Source organism: Thunnus albacares, chromosome 16 (assembly GCF_914725855.1).
Source record: "Thunnus albacares chromosome 16, fThuAlb1.1, whole genome shotgun sequence".
NCBI lineage: Eukaryota > Metazoa > Chordata > Actinopteri > Scombriformes > Scombridae > Thunnus > Thunnus albacares.
The window spans coordinates 13178402-13193574 of NC_058121.1; the positions used below are offsets into that span (position 1 = coordinate 13178402).

Below are 15173 nucleotides of genomic sequence, written 5' to 3' on the forward strand. Positions count from 1 at the left end.
GATAATGACTACAAACACACATCAAAAAACACCCTAGAGTGGATGAGAAGAAAATACTGGACTGTTCTGAAGTAGCCTGCTAAGAGTCATGATCTCAATCCCATTGCTTAGTTGAAACTTGCAGTTGGGAGAGGGCACCCATCAAACTGGAGAGAAGAGTGGGCTGAACTACCGGTGGAGAAGTGTAGAAACCTTATTCAGAGTTACAGAAAGCACTTTACTGCAGTTATTGCCTCCAAAGGCTGTGCTACAGAATATTAAGTTAAGGGTACCAATATTTTTGGCCATGACATTTTCATTTGTTTTATTCTATTAAATAATATGATAAGTTGTAAATCAAAAGCAAAGTTTCAGTTATATTCAATGTGAAATAAAGAATGATGGATACCATATACAATACTTCTGTCAGTTTCAACTTAATACAGAGAAAATTGAGTTTTTTTTTTCTGTGGAAGGTGGAAGGTACCCATATTTTCAGCCATGTCTGTACGTAATACCAGTGAATTTCCAGCACCCAGTTTCTGGAACATACTGATACATGCAGACACACACATCTGCTGATCATCTCTTTATTTTGCAGTAATATTGACACCATATTCTACTGAGACTATTCTATCAAGGTGTTTGAAAAATGTGTATTAACACTGAATAAACATAGCTGCAAACAAAACGCTAAAAAATAAGGCATTGCTTGAGAAGCAAATACTGAAATGTATTTACAGCAGAATACTTCAGTCAAAAAGCCTTTTATATACAGAACTGTTCACTACTGATATGATCTACAGCTTAACACTGATCTAGATAAAAAGGAAAACAACAAAGTACTAAGTAAAGTATAGATATAGTCAAGGTATTATTATACCTTATTATAACCCAACCAGAGTGTAATCTTATTGTTACTTACAGCTACTTAGCACTCTTAGTAAATACCAGCATTAATTACACACTGAGTATGTATTACAATATATCTGCAGTTTCAGAAAGCCTGCAAGACATTTCATACTAACAAGATCTATTTAAAAATAAAATACACAGTAACAACGCTGTCAAAACTAGTTGATCTCATACTAAAAGACTAAATGCTCTGAATCTGTAGAGGAAGAAAAAGGATATCACACTATTACTGTAGTTATTATTATTGCACAGTTTAAAAAAACAACAAAACATAGGTTTAACCCTGCTAATACAAATAAACATGCAGTGCCAAGTAACTGAGTGGTGAACAGGATGTATAATAACTGGAGTAAGATATTGTTTTACTGTTTAAGGCTGTGAACTTTGATTCATCTGTCTTTTCAAGGGCTCTTGTACTCTGTGGAACTTAAACCCTCAAATTTGCTCTGTTGGCATGATTGATAAATGACTGACAAGAGTCCATGTTGCAGCAGCACCTACAAAAGGATGAAATCTCTCTCTTTGGTTCTCTTCACTTAACTTTGAGGGTGTTACTCTTCCTTCGGGGCAGATCTTTCTGGACCTGGCGGGCCCGTGTGCCCAAGCCCAGAGACTGCAGAGACTCTGTGATGAAGCGCTGGGTGGGAGAAACACACAGCATCAGCAGCAGCTTCGCGTCGCCACCTGGTGGACAAGATAAAGAAGGACAAGAGGAGATTCAAGATGTCAACCAACTACAAAAAGAAGATTACACAAACTGTGCTTTTTCATTTTTAGACATGAACAAAGACATTTTCCAAAATTACTGAAGTGTTTGAGTACGCATGAAAACACTGACATGTGGAATATCTCAGCTGTTGTCGGGATGAATGAGTCTTTCCCAGTGGAGGCAGACCTGAGACACATGGGTCCCAGGTTTAAAGTGTGTGTGTCTCACCTATGGCGTCCTGTAGAAGGTGGGTGAGTTTGCTGTTCCTGTAGGGGACGTGTGGTCTCTGTTCGGCCAGAGCTCCCAGGACGTCCGACAGAGCAGAGAGACTGCGGTTTATACAGGACACCTCCCACAGACCTGCTCCCGAAACTCCAGACATACCTGACACACACACACGCACACACGCACACACACACAATTATATTATCTTAGGCCCTGAAGATCAGCAGAAGGTTGTGGTTGTACTTTGCTGCTCAGTCAACATTTCCCGGGTAAATAAAGGTAAGAAAAATAATAATTACAAAGACCTGATCCCTCCTCTTTGTTAGCACTGATCTAACCTTTTCCTGTGGATTAATCATTTGATATTTAATGTTTTAAATACATGGAGAGAGAAAAAAAACGACTGGTAACTGATTGAAAACTGTTCAAACTAAAATACCCAAAAACAAAAAAAAGTCATCAACCTCATGTTTCCCAATACTGCACATTATATTGATGATACGTGATACAAAACAATACAAACCTAATGAGAAAGAGACAGATCTATTATTTGATGAGTCCAGCTTAGTTTAAAAGGATGATTTAAGAATCTTTTTTTCTTTAGAAATTGAATCAATAGAGCAAAGATGCGATGCTACTCGACACCTGAATTCTATTTTTGGCATCAGTTTATCATCTCAAACATGCCTAAGACTCCATTTTTGCAGTTTGATCTGTTAAAATGGGCATATTTTTCAGGTAAAATCTTGTCAGTTGCATCCTTAAAGGACATTGCAAATTGAAAGTCTGCAACCACTCAAAAATGTGATTTGCTTAATGGTACCTCACTTGAATGTTTGACCTTCACTGTGCAAAATGATGTATGTGCAGAGGTCGACACTAGAAGGCTGTTTTCACATTCATCTGCTAAAGTGGAAAGTTTCTCTGTGCTCAAATCTGGCATGTACCTTCGAGCATAATTTGTGACATCACAACTAGTTTGGAAGCCAATCATAGACCGATATGCAACTTACCAACACACTCGCTTCCTGCCAGGTCAACCAGCTGCAGCTTGGTCCTGAACGGAGCCTGTGAGATGCTGTGTCTGGGGGAGGGGCAAGGGGAACTGAAGGGGGAGGGGCACGGAGAGGAGGCGGTGCTTGCGGAAAGATGTTCCTCAGATGAGTGGCGGGCGGCAAGGTTGGCACGGCGACAGCGCGGACTCCACCACTCCTTCTGGGTGGAGCGTTGCATGTCCTTCTTGGCACTCTGTAGCCTACGGGCTAAAGGAAAACGTAATAAAGTCACAGTGACGGATAAAAAGGCGTCATTTATGTTAACAAGAATTATCTAACTGTGCAGGTCTGTGAGTGAATGAATGCATCTCACCCAGGGCCACTGCGTTGGGGCTCTTGGAGGAAATGGTGAGTGTGACGATGAGGTGAGAGCGTGAAGAGTCGGTGTGGACGAGGGTGGGACAGTGAGCCCTGCGCTTCAGAACCCTGTTGACGATCTGCATCACTTCAGAGGCGTTACACACAGGCCTGTAGACGAAAAAAACAAAACATACAGAGACAGTCATTAAAACAAGACACAAACCTGGAATTTTATTCCCTAAAACTGCAATAATTATTTTTTTGGCAACTTGGTTACAGAAAAACTCCAGAACAAATGAAATAAAAATAAACCTTATTAAGTTGTTATGGCAAGAAAATTAGCACATAATTGCCTTCTTTAAAAATCCAGCAGGCACAGGAGTTTCTGGCCACTTGACAAATGTAATTTTCCGTCTCCTTTTAGCTCTGTTTTAGTCTCCACCAACTCCTGAGCTTGCTAGATTCACCACCTGCTTTCTTCACCTTTACCTGTCTACCATACCTGGGCAGGTAGCATCCAGTGAGTTTATCAGAGATTTTTAGCTGAAAATAGTGTTCTGCTGCCACTTGAAACAAGGTTGATTTGACATGAGTTTTCAGAACATACAACCAAAACAATGAGCTGAAAGGGACTAAAAAAACTCAGCCGAGTCGTTTGAGCCATTTCAGCCTTTTTTTAGTGGTGTAATAGCAAAGTCTTATTTTTAACAAGACACAGCTTCAGCTCTGGCTGTACTCACTCGTGTGTGAGGGAGGTGACCTGGCTGGTACCAGAGGAGGTGGTGATGACGTCCCGGCGCTGGCCCGCGGCGTTGCCCTGCTCATCTCTGGCCAGCAGGTCGAACACCTCGTTGTTGTACACCTCCATCACTGACACCTCCACCGTGTGGCTCTCAACAGGCTTCTCAGAGATCAGCCTGGGTCACACACACACACACACACACACACACACACACACACACACACACACACACACACACACACACACACACACACACACACACACGCGAGAACAGATATACAAACATGGACAGGTAAAAAGAGAAGGAAAGGTCAATGTTTCAGCCAAATTATATTCTATTTCAGCTCAAAGTGCACATTATGGATTAATGGAATGAATTAATTACATTTCTGATTGATTAAACGACACAATAGACCAGATCTACTGTGGTTTCAGCTTCATATAAAGCTAGACGCAGAGCACAAAAGCATCTAGATTCTGCAAAAAGACAAATGACAGGCTTTTCTTCCTCAGTGAGTCTGCAGTCTGTTACCGAAAGAGCTCAGCAGCAGCCTTGGGTATAATACCCTGCTGTGCCTCCTGCTGCGTCCCTGAGTGCTCCTCCAGCAGCTGGGATCCCATCATGGTGTGAGTCTTCCCGCTGCCTGTCTGCCCGTATGCCATGATACACACATTATAGCTGCGGGGCAGTGAGGCAGATGACAGTCAACTGATGCTGAATCCATGAGGCCATATTGTGCTGTTTGTCGTGTATTTTATAAAGTTTTTTTTCTGCACGCTCACCCATCCAGCAGAGACGTGAGGAGTGGCTTGACTTCCGCAAACACGGCTTCCTGGGAATCTTCTGGTCCGTGCACCCTGGAGGAAGCAAAATCATCACAGTGAGTTTTCATTAATAAAATGAAAATAAAATAGAATAATGCACACTTCACTGTGTTTTATTTTACCTCTCAAACTCAAACATCTTGTTTTGCACTGGAGTCCCCGTCTTTATGCAATTTACCATCACTGTGTCCTTAAAACAACAAATGAAGAAGAAAGTAGTGAGGACACTGAAGCAGACCAACAACTAAATAAAATCCAACACTAAGAGTCTGTGAAACTCACATCACTGACTGCATAGACCACTTCCTCTGATGATGCAGGCCTGAAAGAGACAAGAACCAGGATTGGATTATCTTCATCTTTTCAAGCAAGGAAAAAATCTTCATATCTCAGTTAGGATACAGTATTTGTTTAGTGTTGGCACATGACCCACCCTGATCCAGAAGGATAGGACTGGATGTGGTCAAAGGGCAGAACTGGACGCACCCTGCAATGAACCCTGATGTTCCCTCTCAGCTCCTGTAGGAAAACAGAGAAAAAATGGAGGGAGATCAACATTAGAGCCCATCAGATTTGCTCACCCACCATAACTAAATGGCAATAAAACATCTTTCCTCACCACCACTGTGTTGTGAAGTTCTCTCCTCCTCTGCCTCTCTGCTCTGCACCTCTCCCTCTCCTCCTCCAGAGAGCGCTCCAGAGCCTCCACACGAGCCTGCAAGTCTGGTCAGGGAGAGCAGAAAGCTGGTTGAGCGGAAACAATGTTAAATGTGTTTCTAATAAATCCAATCAGTATCATAAACATGAACAGCTTTTGTGCAGACTTTTAACATCATTAAGTCAATGACATGTTCATTTTGAGAAAGTTAAACGATAAAAATGAAAAGCCTCTACACGGCATTTAACATTGCATGCCACCAGGTCAGATTTGGCAGCAAATCTGGTGCAGCATAGTGTAAAACTTGCAGCTCTATCTTAAAATAGACAACAGCAGTTGTGAATGAAACTCTGGCTGCATAACAATCTACTCCAAGTAAGAGGCACCTGTTCTCTGATCTAAACCTTTGAATTCAGGCCAAGTCTTTAATCCTGGAACACACATGTACAAACATACACTTGGCACAAAACACCTCCATTCACACAAAGGACAGGCTCAGACATTCAAGAATAGGTTGGGTTAATTATAAATATAATTGAATAGAATCTACATTTTCTTTTTCTTTAGATATCATTTAAAATAAAAATTACTTTCAAACTTCCCACAAAACAGTAACAGATCAATTCAAATAATATCCTATTGTGGGATATAGGTTGCGGATGTATAATTTTTCCACATGATCTCAGCAAACTTAGTTCAATGCACAAGACTAGAAAATAATAAAAAGTTCTCATAACTCTGGCTGCTATTGCTGCATCATAAATCATAGTCATTAAAATTATAAAAAACTATGATTTGTTTCTTCATCTGGGTTTGACTGGATTATCTCTAGTGATGAGATGTCTTACTTGTTGATTTTTTAATCAAAAATGACGGACTGCAAAGATACCAGGATGGTGGTGGGAACAGGTTAATGTAGCCTCATGTAGCTGTTAAAAATCAGCTGCATAAAATACCAAATAAAATGCAACATAAGATGAAATATTTCAGTAACTTCAATTAAAATACAGACTGGTTGATCCTAACAAGAAATAGAATATTTCCTCATTTTTTAAGTACAGGTAATAACTACAAATTTCTTCAACTCTATTAACTGGGATCAATAATAAAAGGTCATGAAACACCATTTGGTTTGGCGCAGCCTGTAGCGTTATGCACAGTGTATTCACAGGCTTATGTGGGCCAAAGCATTTGACAAGATCAGTTCCCACCAATCCACAGAGCCGCAGTGACAAGCCAGCTGACTTGTGGGATAATATAGAATAGGACAGTCAACCTTGACCAGCCTCAAAGGGCGGGGTGAGAGAAAGGAGAGAGAGAGGAGAGGAGGGGAGGTTACAGCGTGAGAGGATTACCAGCCAGCACACACATCCTAATTGAGATACAGCCGGCACAACCTGTAAGCCACTTCAGTATGGAGCCAGGGTGAAAGAGTGAGTGACAGAAGAGGAAGTATAAGGCAGAAAACGTAAAACAGGACAAGTATGTTGTCCCAGTAATTTCACATTATTTAATGTGTTTTGGTGCTGATTTAAACATGAATCCACCGAGAAAATATTCATATTGTTGACACTGAAAAGCTGCCTGCTTGCTCCACCTCAGCTCCTCAGCTCCATCCCGTTGCCACAAATCTGATTTTCTGTCTCCAAAAAAAAAAAAAAAAAAAAACTCCCAAGATGGCCACTAATTATAAATCCAAGCTTCAAAATGTTCACACTCAGATACTTACTTTGAACCTCATCTGCACTGTGACCATTTAGAGTAGAACTGGCTTGTCCCACCTTCTCCAGCAGCTGCTTGCTCTGCTCCTCCAGCTCAGAGGCAAAGCTCACATACACTGCAAAAAGCTCACTCAGGTCCTGCTTCACAACCTGCCACACACACACACACACACACACACACAGAGCAAACATGAAGTGTGAAGGTTACGTTTATCTACTGAAGGCAAGTGTGTGTGTTTTTTGTGTGTGTTTCTACACTGTATAACCTGCCTTGGATCTTGGATTTAGATGCTATTTAGGGAAACATCTCAACAAGACAGACGTAAGGACAACTCACCACCGACTGTACCATGTGCACACACACACACACACGTTTCTCTAAGTGCATTTGTACCTGGACTCCGGAGAGGAGTTTGGCAAGGGTTGACCGGGTTATCTCCTGTGCATTCCCCTGGTGCCGATGATGGCTTAGGGCCGTGGTTTCTGCTTCATGGTCCCGACGCAGTTTCCCCAAACACTGAAGAGAAGATCAGCATGCTTATTCTGCACCACTTTGTTCACTTTATGCCAAACTACAGTATGACTGACATTTTGGGGAGACTAGTTTGTTTGTCAGCTGCTGAGTAGTTGAAAATCATAGAAACTGACAAATTTCTATTATAGATTTTTTACTCAAATGTGCTGATAAACACTCACAATGTTGAGATAGTAGGTAACTAGCCTGACAGTATCTCGCATGTTAATGAATGAGAACCTGTACAGTAGCATCTCTGATCCTACACAGTCAGTAATGGTGTTATTCAGCATGATAGCATCCTTTTTTGAATGATCAGAGACCACTTATTCGTTCTATAGGAAGTTAATAGAATGACCAGTTTACTGACAAACTAAAAATGCTGCAAAGAAAGTGAATAAATACATTGCTGCTCACAGGTGTAACTGAGCTACATCGATTACATGACATTACAATTTTATGGACTAAATAAAAGGCCTTTCTCACATAGAGTTGCCACCTTCCTGAAATGAAAATACAGAACACCAGTGGGGAAAGGGGGACTATACATGACCTTGGATTGACGAGCTCTGACTACTGTGGACCTACAGTCTAACAAATACAGTATTTGATTTTTGCATTATGCTCATTTTAAGCAGAGTTATCTAAAGATATAACATAAAAATGCCCACACACTTGGTTGTGAGAAGTCCTATTCATACCATACATTATCACATCAAGGAAACTGCAGTAGCTTCAACCATTTACCAGACCAATTCTGGCTCTACAGTGAGAAGTCACGTCAGCGAATAATAAGCAGATGAAATGACAGTAAAACGTGTCCCAGCCATGCAGTTTTGAACTCAGTGTTTTGAAATGCCCACATAGCTGTGAGGCTTACAACCCTGCACGTCAAACAATTAATAATTATCTGTAGATACTCAAAAACATGCGCAACTGCCCACATAAACTGTGGGATTCATAGGTCCGCACTCAAAATAATTTGTTTTGCAATCATCTATGCAAATACTATTCTGCTCTTCTTGTCCCAGCAGAGAAAAGCAATAGAATTACAGCATATGATGCCACATTTACAAACAAAACTCATGCTTACCTCATCTAATTTCCCAAAATAGTCCACACAACGGCCACGTCCTCCTGTCTATCCTCCCTTTTTCACGTTTTTCTTCTGTGTTCTGTGGCACTCCAACGATTAGCCTGCATCTGGTAACTCTCCGCTTGAAGTGCCACACTAACGTCAGCTCGTTTAATGACATATTCACCGCCTTGTTGGTTTTCTGGAGGTTTAGATTTTAAGTTTATCAAACCATACTTAACTTTGCAGAGAAGTTCACTAGGTGCGAGACGTGTTTACTATGCACTTGCCGTCGTCACGGAAACGCGACGCCATATTGGTTTGACGCAAACGGCACTGATTGGCTGGACCCTCGTACCGTAGCAACACTGTCACTCACGACCAATGAGAAGCGCATTCTCTGTTAGAGTAGCAGCAGACAGGGATAACAGAGCAGGAGACGCCTTGTTTCTCGTCTAACCTTTAATGTTTATCTCCCATAGACCTGTACTGAATTGATTCTCAAAAATACGGCACTAATGCGCGTCTCGTATTAGTTCAATACGTAAAATGTATTTAATTTCCAATTACGGGACGATTCTGTATTTTACGAGACGGGTGCCAAAGCACAGGTGTACTCAGTATCATTAATGATGTAAATAAGTCATGACAGAGAGCCAGCATGCACAATAATAATAGGACTTGGAGCTGTCATCGTTAATTAATGTTATTCATTTCACCTGTGCTTTTTCTACAATGAAAATAGCCTAAAACCCAATTTGTCATCTCACTTTGGGTATTACTAGTTGCCTACTAACATCCAAACTAGTCTTTTGCTAAAGTGACAGTGCTGGGATGATTTTCTTATGTCTTTATTCTCATATTACACACTAAGAACTGTGTACTAATATTTCAGTCTACCAAAAACCTTAAACCTGTGTTTTAAAGGAAGTACAGTGTAAACCTGCGGATAAAGTAAAGGTGGGAACAAGCGTTTCTAGATGACACAAACTGAATAGTATCAAATTAAATGCTGAATTCCTCTTCAAACTCATTCAAAAGTCTAATTCATTCACATGCAGCAGTACTGTACCAAGGTCTAAAAACCTCTTAAAGACGATGATGTCTAAAGCCCTCACACACAAACACACCCGCACACTTGGCACAAAAATCATTCAGATAAAACAGTCATTCACACAAAGTCATTCAGGAGGTCAAGGAATAAATTTAGTGGACAATGCGGATGTATAATAGAATATAATAGAATAAATGAGTAGAATAGAATAAAGGGTTAAGTCTCTGAGTGATGAATGGCAGAAATCTTCTTACCTCAGCAAGTCTTAAATGAAGAATAGCATTCTCTGTCTCCAGTTCAAGTATTCGCTCCTCTTTACTCTGAAAATACAATTAAAAATTACAGCATGACTCAATAGTAGCTACACCTTCTGGTTATTAGGCTACATGTTTGTTTTTTAAAAGTTACTAGGAAAACATGAATGGATAAACTTCAGTACAAGTCGCTCTACAGTCTCTGATACACTAATAATAAGGCGATAGTGAGTAATTTAGCTGCCACTTACTCTCAGTTTGTGCTCCAGCAGGTGAACCTGATGTGCAAATATCTGGTCCCGGTTTATAAAGAGAGGCATTTTTTGTTTTCCCCTGAAATAAAAGGAGATAAAAGACAGGAGAGTGTGTAGCCTCGTCTCTTTTCCTTCTCAGATGATCAAGTCGTGTCCTCTCAGGTCATATAATCCGATTAGAAGCAGCCAACAACTCTCACTGCTTACCTGTTTCCTTCGCAGAGGGGAGGAGGATGATGAAAACGGACGCTCAGGCAAACTACATGATAATTTTGATAACTTCTGACGGGACATGTGATGATGTCAATTCATTTATGCAACTATTGCCTACATTATTATTGTTTTCTTCTGGTAACTCATAATTTACAACTTAATGTGATATTGTATGCTATAATTTTTGAGTAGCTGCACTCACAGGCGGCGTGTTGTTCATTCAGTTGTGAGACAAGAAGTAAGTAAACTAATGTTAGAGGGCAGCAGAGCTCCCAAAGAGAGATGTGTCAAGGGGAAGAAATTAAACGAGGAAGAAGAAATACTTCCGCATAGTCACAGCTTCTCTCAGGATAACAGCAACAGACTCATTCTTGTCATAAAATGGCCAAATTGAAAGACAAACGACGAGAGAAAATCAGTGTCGCCACTGAGGTGAGACGTTGAAGGCATTTCCTTGCTTTATGCTACATGGTAGCTCTTTTGCTAACTGCTGCAAAGTTACACCAATGTCCAGCGTTGCATGTACACATTTCAGTCATTCATTCACCGTCCTGTCTGTATTTTCTTATAAGCTGTATTTCACCTGTTATTATGTTCAGATTGACCGTTTGGAGGAGCGGCGGGCGCGTTGCCAGGGCAACCTGGAGAGAGCAGAGTTCAGGAGCAGGAAAGAGAAGCTCTCTGAAAAGGAGAGGTGAGGATGATGATGGAGATTGTGACATTTAAAACCAGTGGTGGAAAGTAACTAAGCACGTTTACTCAAGTACTGTACTTAAGTTCAAGATGAGGTACTTGTATTTTACTTGAGTATTTCCATTTGATGCCATTTTATACTTCCACTCCTCTACATTTCAGAGGGAAATATTGTACTTTCTACTCCACTACATTTATTTGACAGCTTTAGTTACTTTTCAGATGAAGATTTTACACAATGGATAATATAACAAGCTTTTAAAATACAACACATTGTTAAAGATGAAACCTTTTCCAACCTTTTTGACTTTTGACGTCTTACAAAAAGCAGTGTGTAGTCGGGGTCACATTTCAGATGTCTATGAGTTGTTAACAGTTCCACCAAATAATGATTTTTCACTCTAAACTTCTCACATGGTTTCATTTCAATACGTGTTCAAATGATCCAATATTTCAAATAAATATAAAATATTTCAAAGATTTGAGAAAAAGTCCAAAAATTGAAAACAGATTTGTGTATCAGAACTTTGTTTTTCTTCTTTGCTCTCCCATTAATCATCTCACAACCCCTCAGATTTATCTGGTGACCCTTTGGGGGGGGGGGGGCTGACCCCTAGGTTGGGAACCACTGGACTAAACTAGCAAACTGTATAAAGTAGTTCAAACTAGCTCCACCTCCAGCAGCTACAACAGTAACATGCTGCTCTAACACTGATGCTTCAGTATTAATAATCTAATGATGTCATATATATAGTAATATTCAGAGGGACCAAACCACTACTTTTAATGCAATACTGTAAGTACATTTAACTGCTAACACTTATGTACTTTTACTTATGTATGTTTTTTCATGCAGGACTTGTTATGAAGTATTTTTACATTGCTGTATTGGTACTTTTACTAAAGTAAAGGATCTGAATAGTTTTTCCACCACTGGTCAAAAAAACCTAACAAAGTACTTTCTCATTTTGCTGCTTGTCCGGAGAGTGAAAAAAAATTCATATGTGCTTTCTGCTCCACAGACAGGAACTGGATGATGAAATGGCAATTATGAATGAGAGGGTTGAAAAGTTAGGTAAGTCTGTATCCACAAAATGCTTATTCATGCTGTACAAGTGACTGCAGTATATTCCACAGACAGTATGATGATCTGCTGTGGCTTGTGGCCCCTCCTGTCCACTTGTCAAAGTTGTTAAAATTGCTCCTGATAGCCAGACCAGCGCCTTGTCCATGATCAGTGTGTAAATGGGTGAATGAGTATAACACTTTGTCCTATCAAGGTTGAAAAGTTTACTCCATTTACCATATATACATAACATATACATAAAAAAACGGAAGATCACAGAATAGTGGTAGGCAAATAGCGGCCCGTGGGCCAAATCTAGCCCCCCAATAAAAATATTTGGCCCCCTAATGAAATCATACATTTTCCCTTTTACACATTACAATCTTTTTTTTTTTTTTTTTACATAACTTTATAAATCTACAGTAGATAACAATGGAAATACAAGACTCAATAAATCATAATAAATATGACCTTGTCACATCTTATAAACTTGCCAGATGAATAATAAATCTTATTCTCTTCCTCTAGACAAGGAGCTGCAGATGTTAAGAGGAGAGAACAGGAAGAACATGCTGCTGTCAGTGGCTCTGCTGGCTGTCAGCGCTCTCTTCTACTACATCTTCATCTACAGTGAAGAAGACTCATGATACCAGCCACTCTCTCAAAGGGACCTACTGCTCTTCAAGGAGCTCAGGACAGGCGTGTCATTAGATTGACGGTCAGGCCAGGACTTTGCACATGCAGCAGTACATGAAACAACTGATGTGCGTGTTGAGGAAGTACCTCAGTTCTGCCTCTAGATGGCATCTTTGTCATTTTCATGATCTTTTTTTGGTAATTATGTTGGATTTATCCAGCACAGTGTTCCCACCCAACAAAGTTACTTTTTGCAAGTCAAAGTGCCACCTGTCAGCATCATGCTGTCATCACACAGGCTTATATGCGCAAACATCATAAAGAGAGATGCTGCCTTGTCTCAGCCTCAGCAACACTGTGTTTTGATAGTTTGTGTTAATACTAAACTATCAGGTGACAACATTGAATATTCAGTGTGTGCCTTGCCTGTTGGTCACCTCATGATAATCCCAACCTACATAATGGACATCTATACACTGCTGCAGGTGAAACGGGATTGTATAACCAGCGACTTAGTACATTTTGTAACACATACATGTATGAGGTTATATTAAAGTGAGTCGTTTTGTCATTTCCCTAGCTTCACATCTTTTATTTTCAGCGCTGTATGAAGACTTTACTGTATAAAATGACATCTGACATGAGGAAGAATGTATATACAAAAAAATGTTTTTTCACAGAAATAACCAATTAACTGTAAAGTTCGCCTTATGTCATAACTTCAATGTATTATTGCTCTGTTTTATACAATACATTGATCAGACACTTTATCAAATGGTGCCAATCAAATCTGCTTTTCTATTTTTCATTGACATATGAATAAATATATGCGCTAATGCATGGTACACATGTTGTGCGGTTAAATGGATGAAAATATGTGACACATTTGTTTCTCTTATTAAATATGAGTTTTGGCATTACAGCAGATACACAGTTTTTCTGCCTTTTATATGAATGTTGACCTATCTTCTAACAGGAGGTAAAAAATGCCAAACATGTTTACAAATATCTTTCTTCTAATAGGATTATAAAAAAAACATAAGGTATGAGAATTGACTAATAATTGGTCTGTTCATCTGCTATTTGGTCTTTTTGTTTTCATATATAAAATAAATGCTTCAAATCCATTTTGGAAATATATTTGTTTACTACCTGAAATTCACAGGTTCAGTATCTGCAGTGTGTTCATATTTTAAAATCACAATATTTTCATTTATAAAATCTAATTTGCAAGCAAATGACTCAGCTTTAATAATAGCCCAAATTTGTCCAGTTGTATGTGTCATTTTCACATCACACATGATGTGAAACACATCAGGAGATTTAATATGTTGATGGAACAGAGTAAGTTTATATTATATAAGACTATAATATAATTTCAGTAGTGGGGAAGATTAGGAATTTCATTCCTATTAATTCCTGATATTGATTCTCGTCACTTAAAAACCCAAGACTCATAATCATTTTGGCCCTCATTATTAGCTATGTTCTCATTCAGGACTGAATAGATTTAATAGCTGAAATTATGCCTCACCCACATTCCCCTGGTCAAACTCTTTCATGTAATGAAAGGCATTAAAATGATGTGAACTTAGTAAATCAATGACCATTATCTGCCATTATTTTAGCTGTAAAGACATTTTCTTAACCCAATTTCACCTAAAGACCAAATGATTATCCCCATAAGTTGTGTTATCAAAGGTTGCAGTGATTCTCTGTGTCACTGCTCTTATTATATTCTGTTGTTGAGCATTTTACACCTATTGTAATACCTTTCATACAGGTCAGGTTTGGTGCAGCTGAGCTGATGGTTCAGATGATTTTATTACTGTCCTGCATTTAAATGTCTCTGATGTTTTATAGCTGTAGCCTTACCAAGTCTGAGCTCTTTTCTTTGTTATAATTCCAATTCAGGGCTGATGATTTTCTATTTCTTATTGTCATTGAATCCCAGGAAAAGACCAACAATGTGTTTGTCCAACCCTCAATTAATTTCCTATTGAGGATGTAAATGATAGATTTAACCTTTTACAAATATATCATTTTTAAAATCAATTTACACAGGACTAAAACGTGCATTTGTTTGGGACTACTTTCAGACGTGGATTCATTGCACTACTGTGTATTTAAGGCAGCAGGACTCAAAATAAACTACAGTGCCCATGTTCATCGTAATGAAGGAACATGTCAGCCAGTGCACAAATGTAGCTCACTTGTGTGTTTTAAATAGTTTTTGGACAACAATAGAGATCTATGGTCTTTTCATAGGATTTGCTGTCAATGAG

General features: G+C 39.4%; 2 protein-coding genes across 2 annotated transcripts; one reads left to right on the plus strand and one right to left on the minus strand.

Annotated features, from left to right (window-relative positions):
- Positions 1-553: 553 nt before the first annotated feature.
- kif25 (kinesin family member 25) lies at positions 554-10593 on the minus strand. Its single transcript, XM_044329873.1, has 16 exons — positions 10488-10593; positions 10278-10359; positions 10027-10092; positions 7524-7646; positions 7138-7279; positions 5370-5473; positions 5184-5269; positions 5033-5072; positions 4873-4940; positions 4709-4783; positions 4458-4604; positions 3924-4100; positions 3197-3351; positions 2842-3090; positions 1832-1987; positions 554-1578 (listed from the first exon to the last, which is right to left on the minus strand). Exons 2-16 carry the CDS (start codon positions 10344-10346, stop codon positions 1427-1429), a joined length of 1809 nt encoding a protein of 602 aa, XP_044185808.1. The 5' UTR covers positions 10347-10359; positions 10488-10593; the 3' UTR covers positions 554-1426.
- A 154-nt stretch (positions 10594-10747) lies between these two features.
- Positions 10748-13815, plus strand: ccdc167 (coiled-coil domain containing 167). Its single transcript, XM_044329874.1, has 4 exons — positions 10748-10925; positions 11093-11187; positions 12209-12261; positions 12781-13815. The coding sequence occupies exons 1-4, from the start codon at positions 10875-10877 to the stop codon at positions 12897-12899; spliced, it is 318 nt and encodes a 105-aa protein (XP_044185809.1). The 5' UTR covers positions 10748-10874; the 3' UTR covers positions 12900-13815.
- Positions 13816-15173: the final 1358 nt, after the last annotated feature.

Coding starts and splice junctions, on each gene's coding strand:
- ccdc167 (XM_044329874.1), top strand. CDS start 10,875: ATGGCCAAATTGAAAGACAAACGACGAGAGAAAATCAGTGTCGCCACT. Junction 10,926..11,092: donor AAATCAGTGTCGCCACTGAG/GTGAGACGTTGA, acceptor TATTATGTTCAG/ATTGACCGTTTGGAGGAGCG. Junction 11,188..12,208: donor AAGCTCTCTGAAAAGGAGAG/GTGAGGATGATG, acceptor TCTGCTCCACAG/ACAGGAACTGGATGATGAAA.
- kif25 (XM_044329873.1), bottom strand. CDS start 10,346: ATGCCTCTCTTTATAAACCGGGACCAGATATTTGCACATCAGGTTCAC. Junction 3,352..3,923: donor GTCACCTCCCTCACACACGA/GTGAGTACAGCC, acceptor TTTCGTCTACAG/GCCTGTGTGTAACGCCTCTG. Junction 1,579..1,831: donor CCTTCTACAGGACGCCATAG/GTGAGACACACA, acceptor CTTGTCCACCAG/GTGGCGACGCGAAGCTGCTG.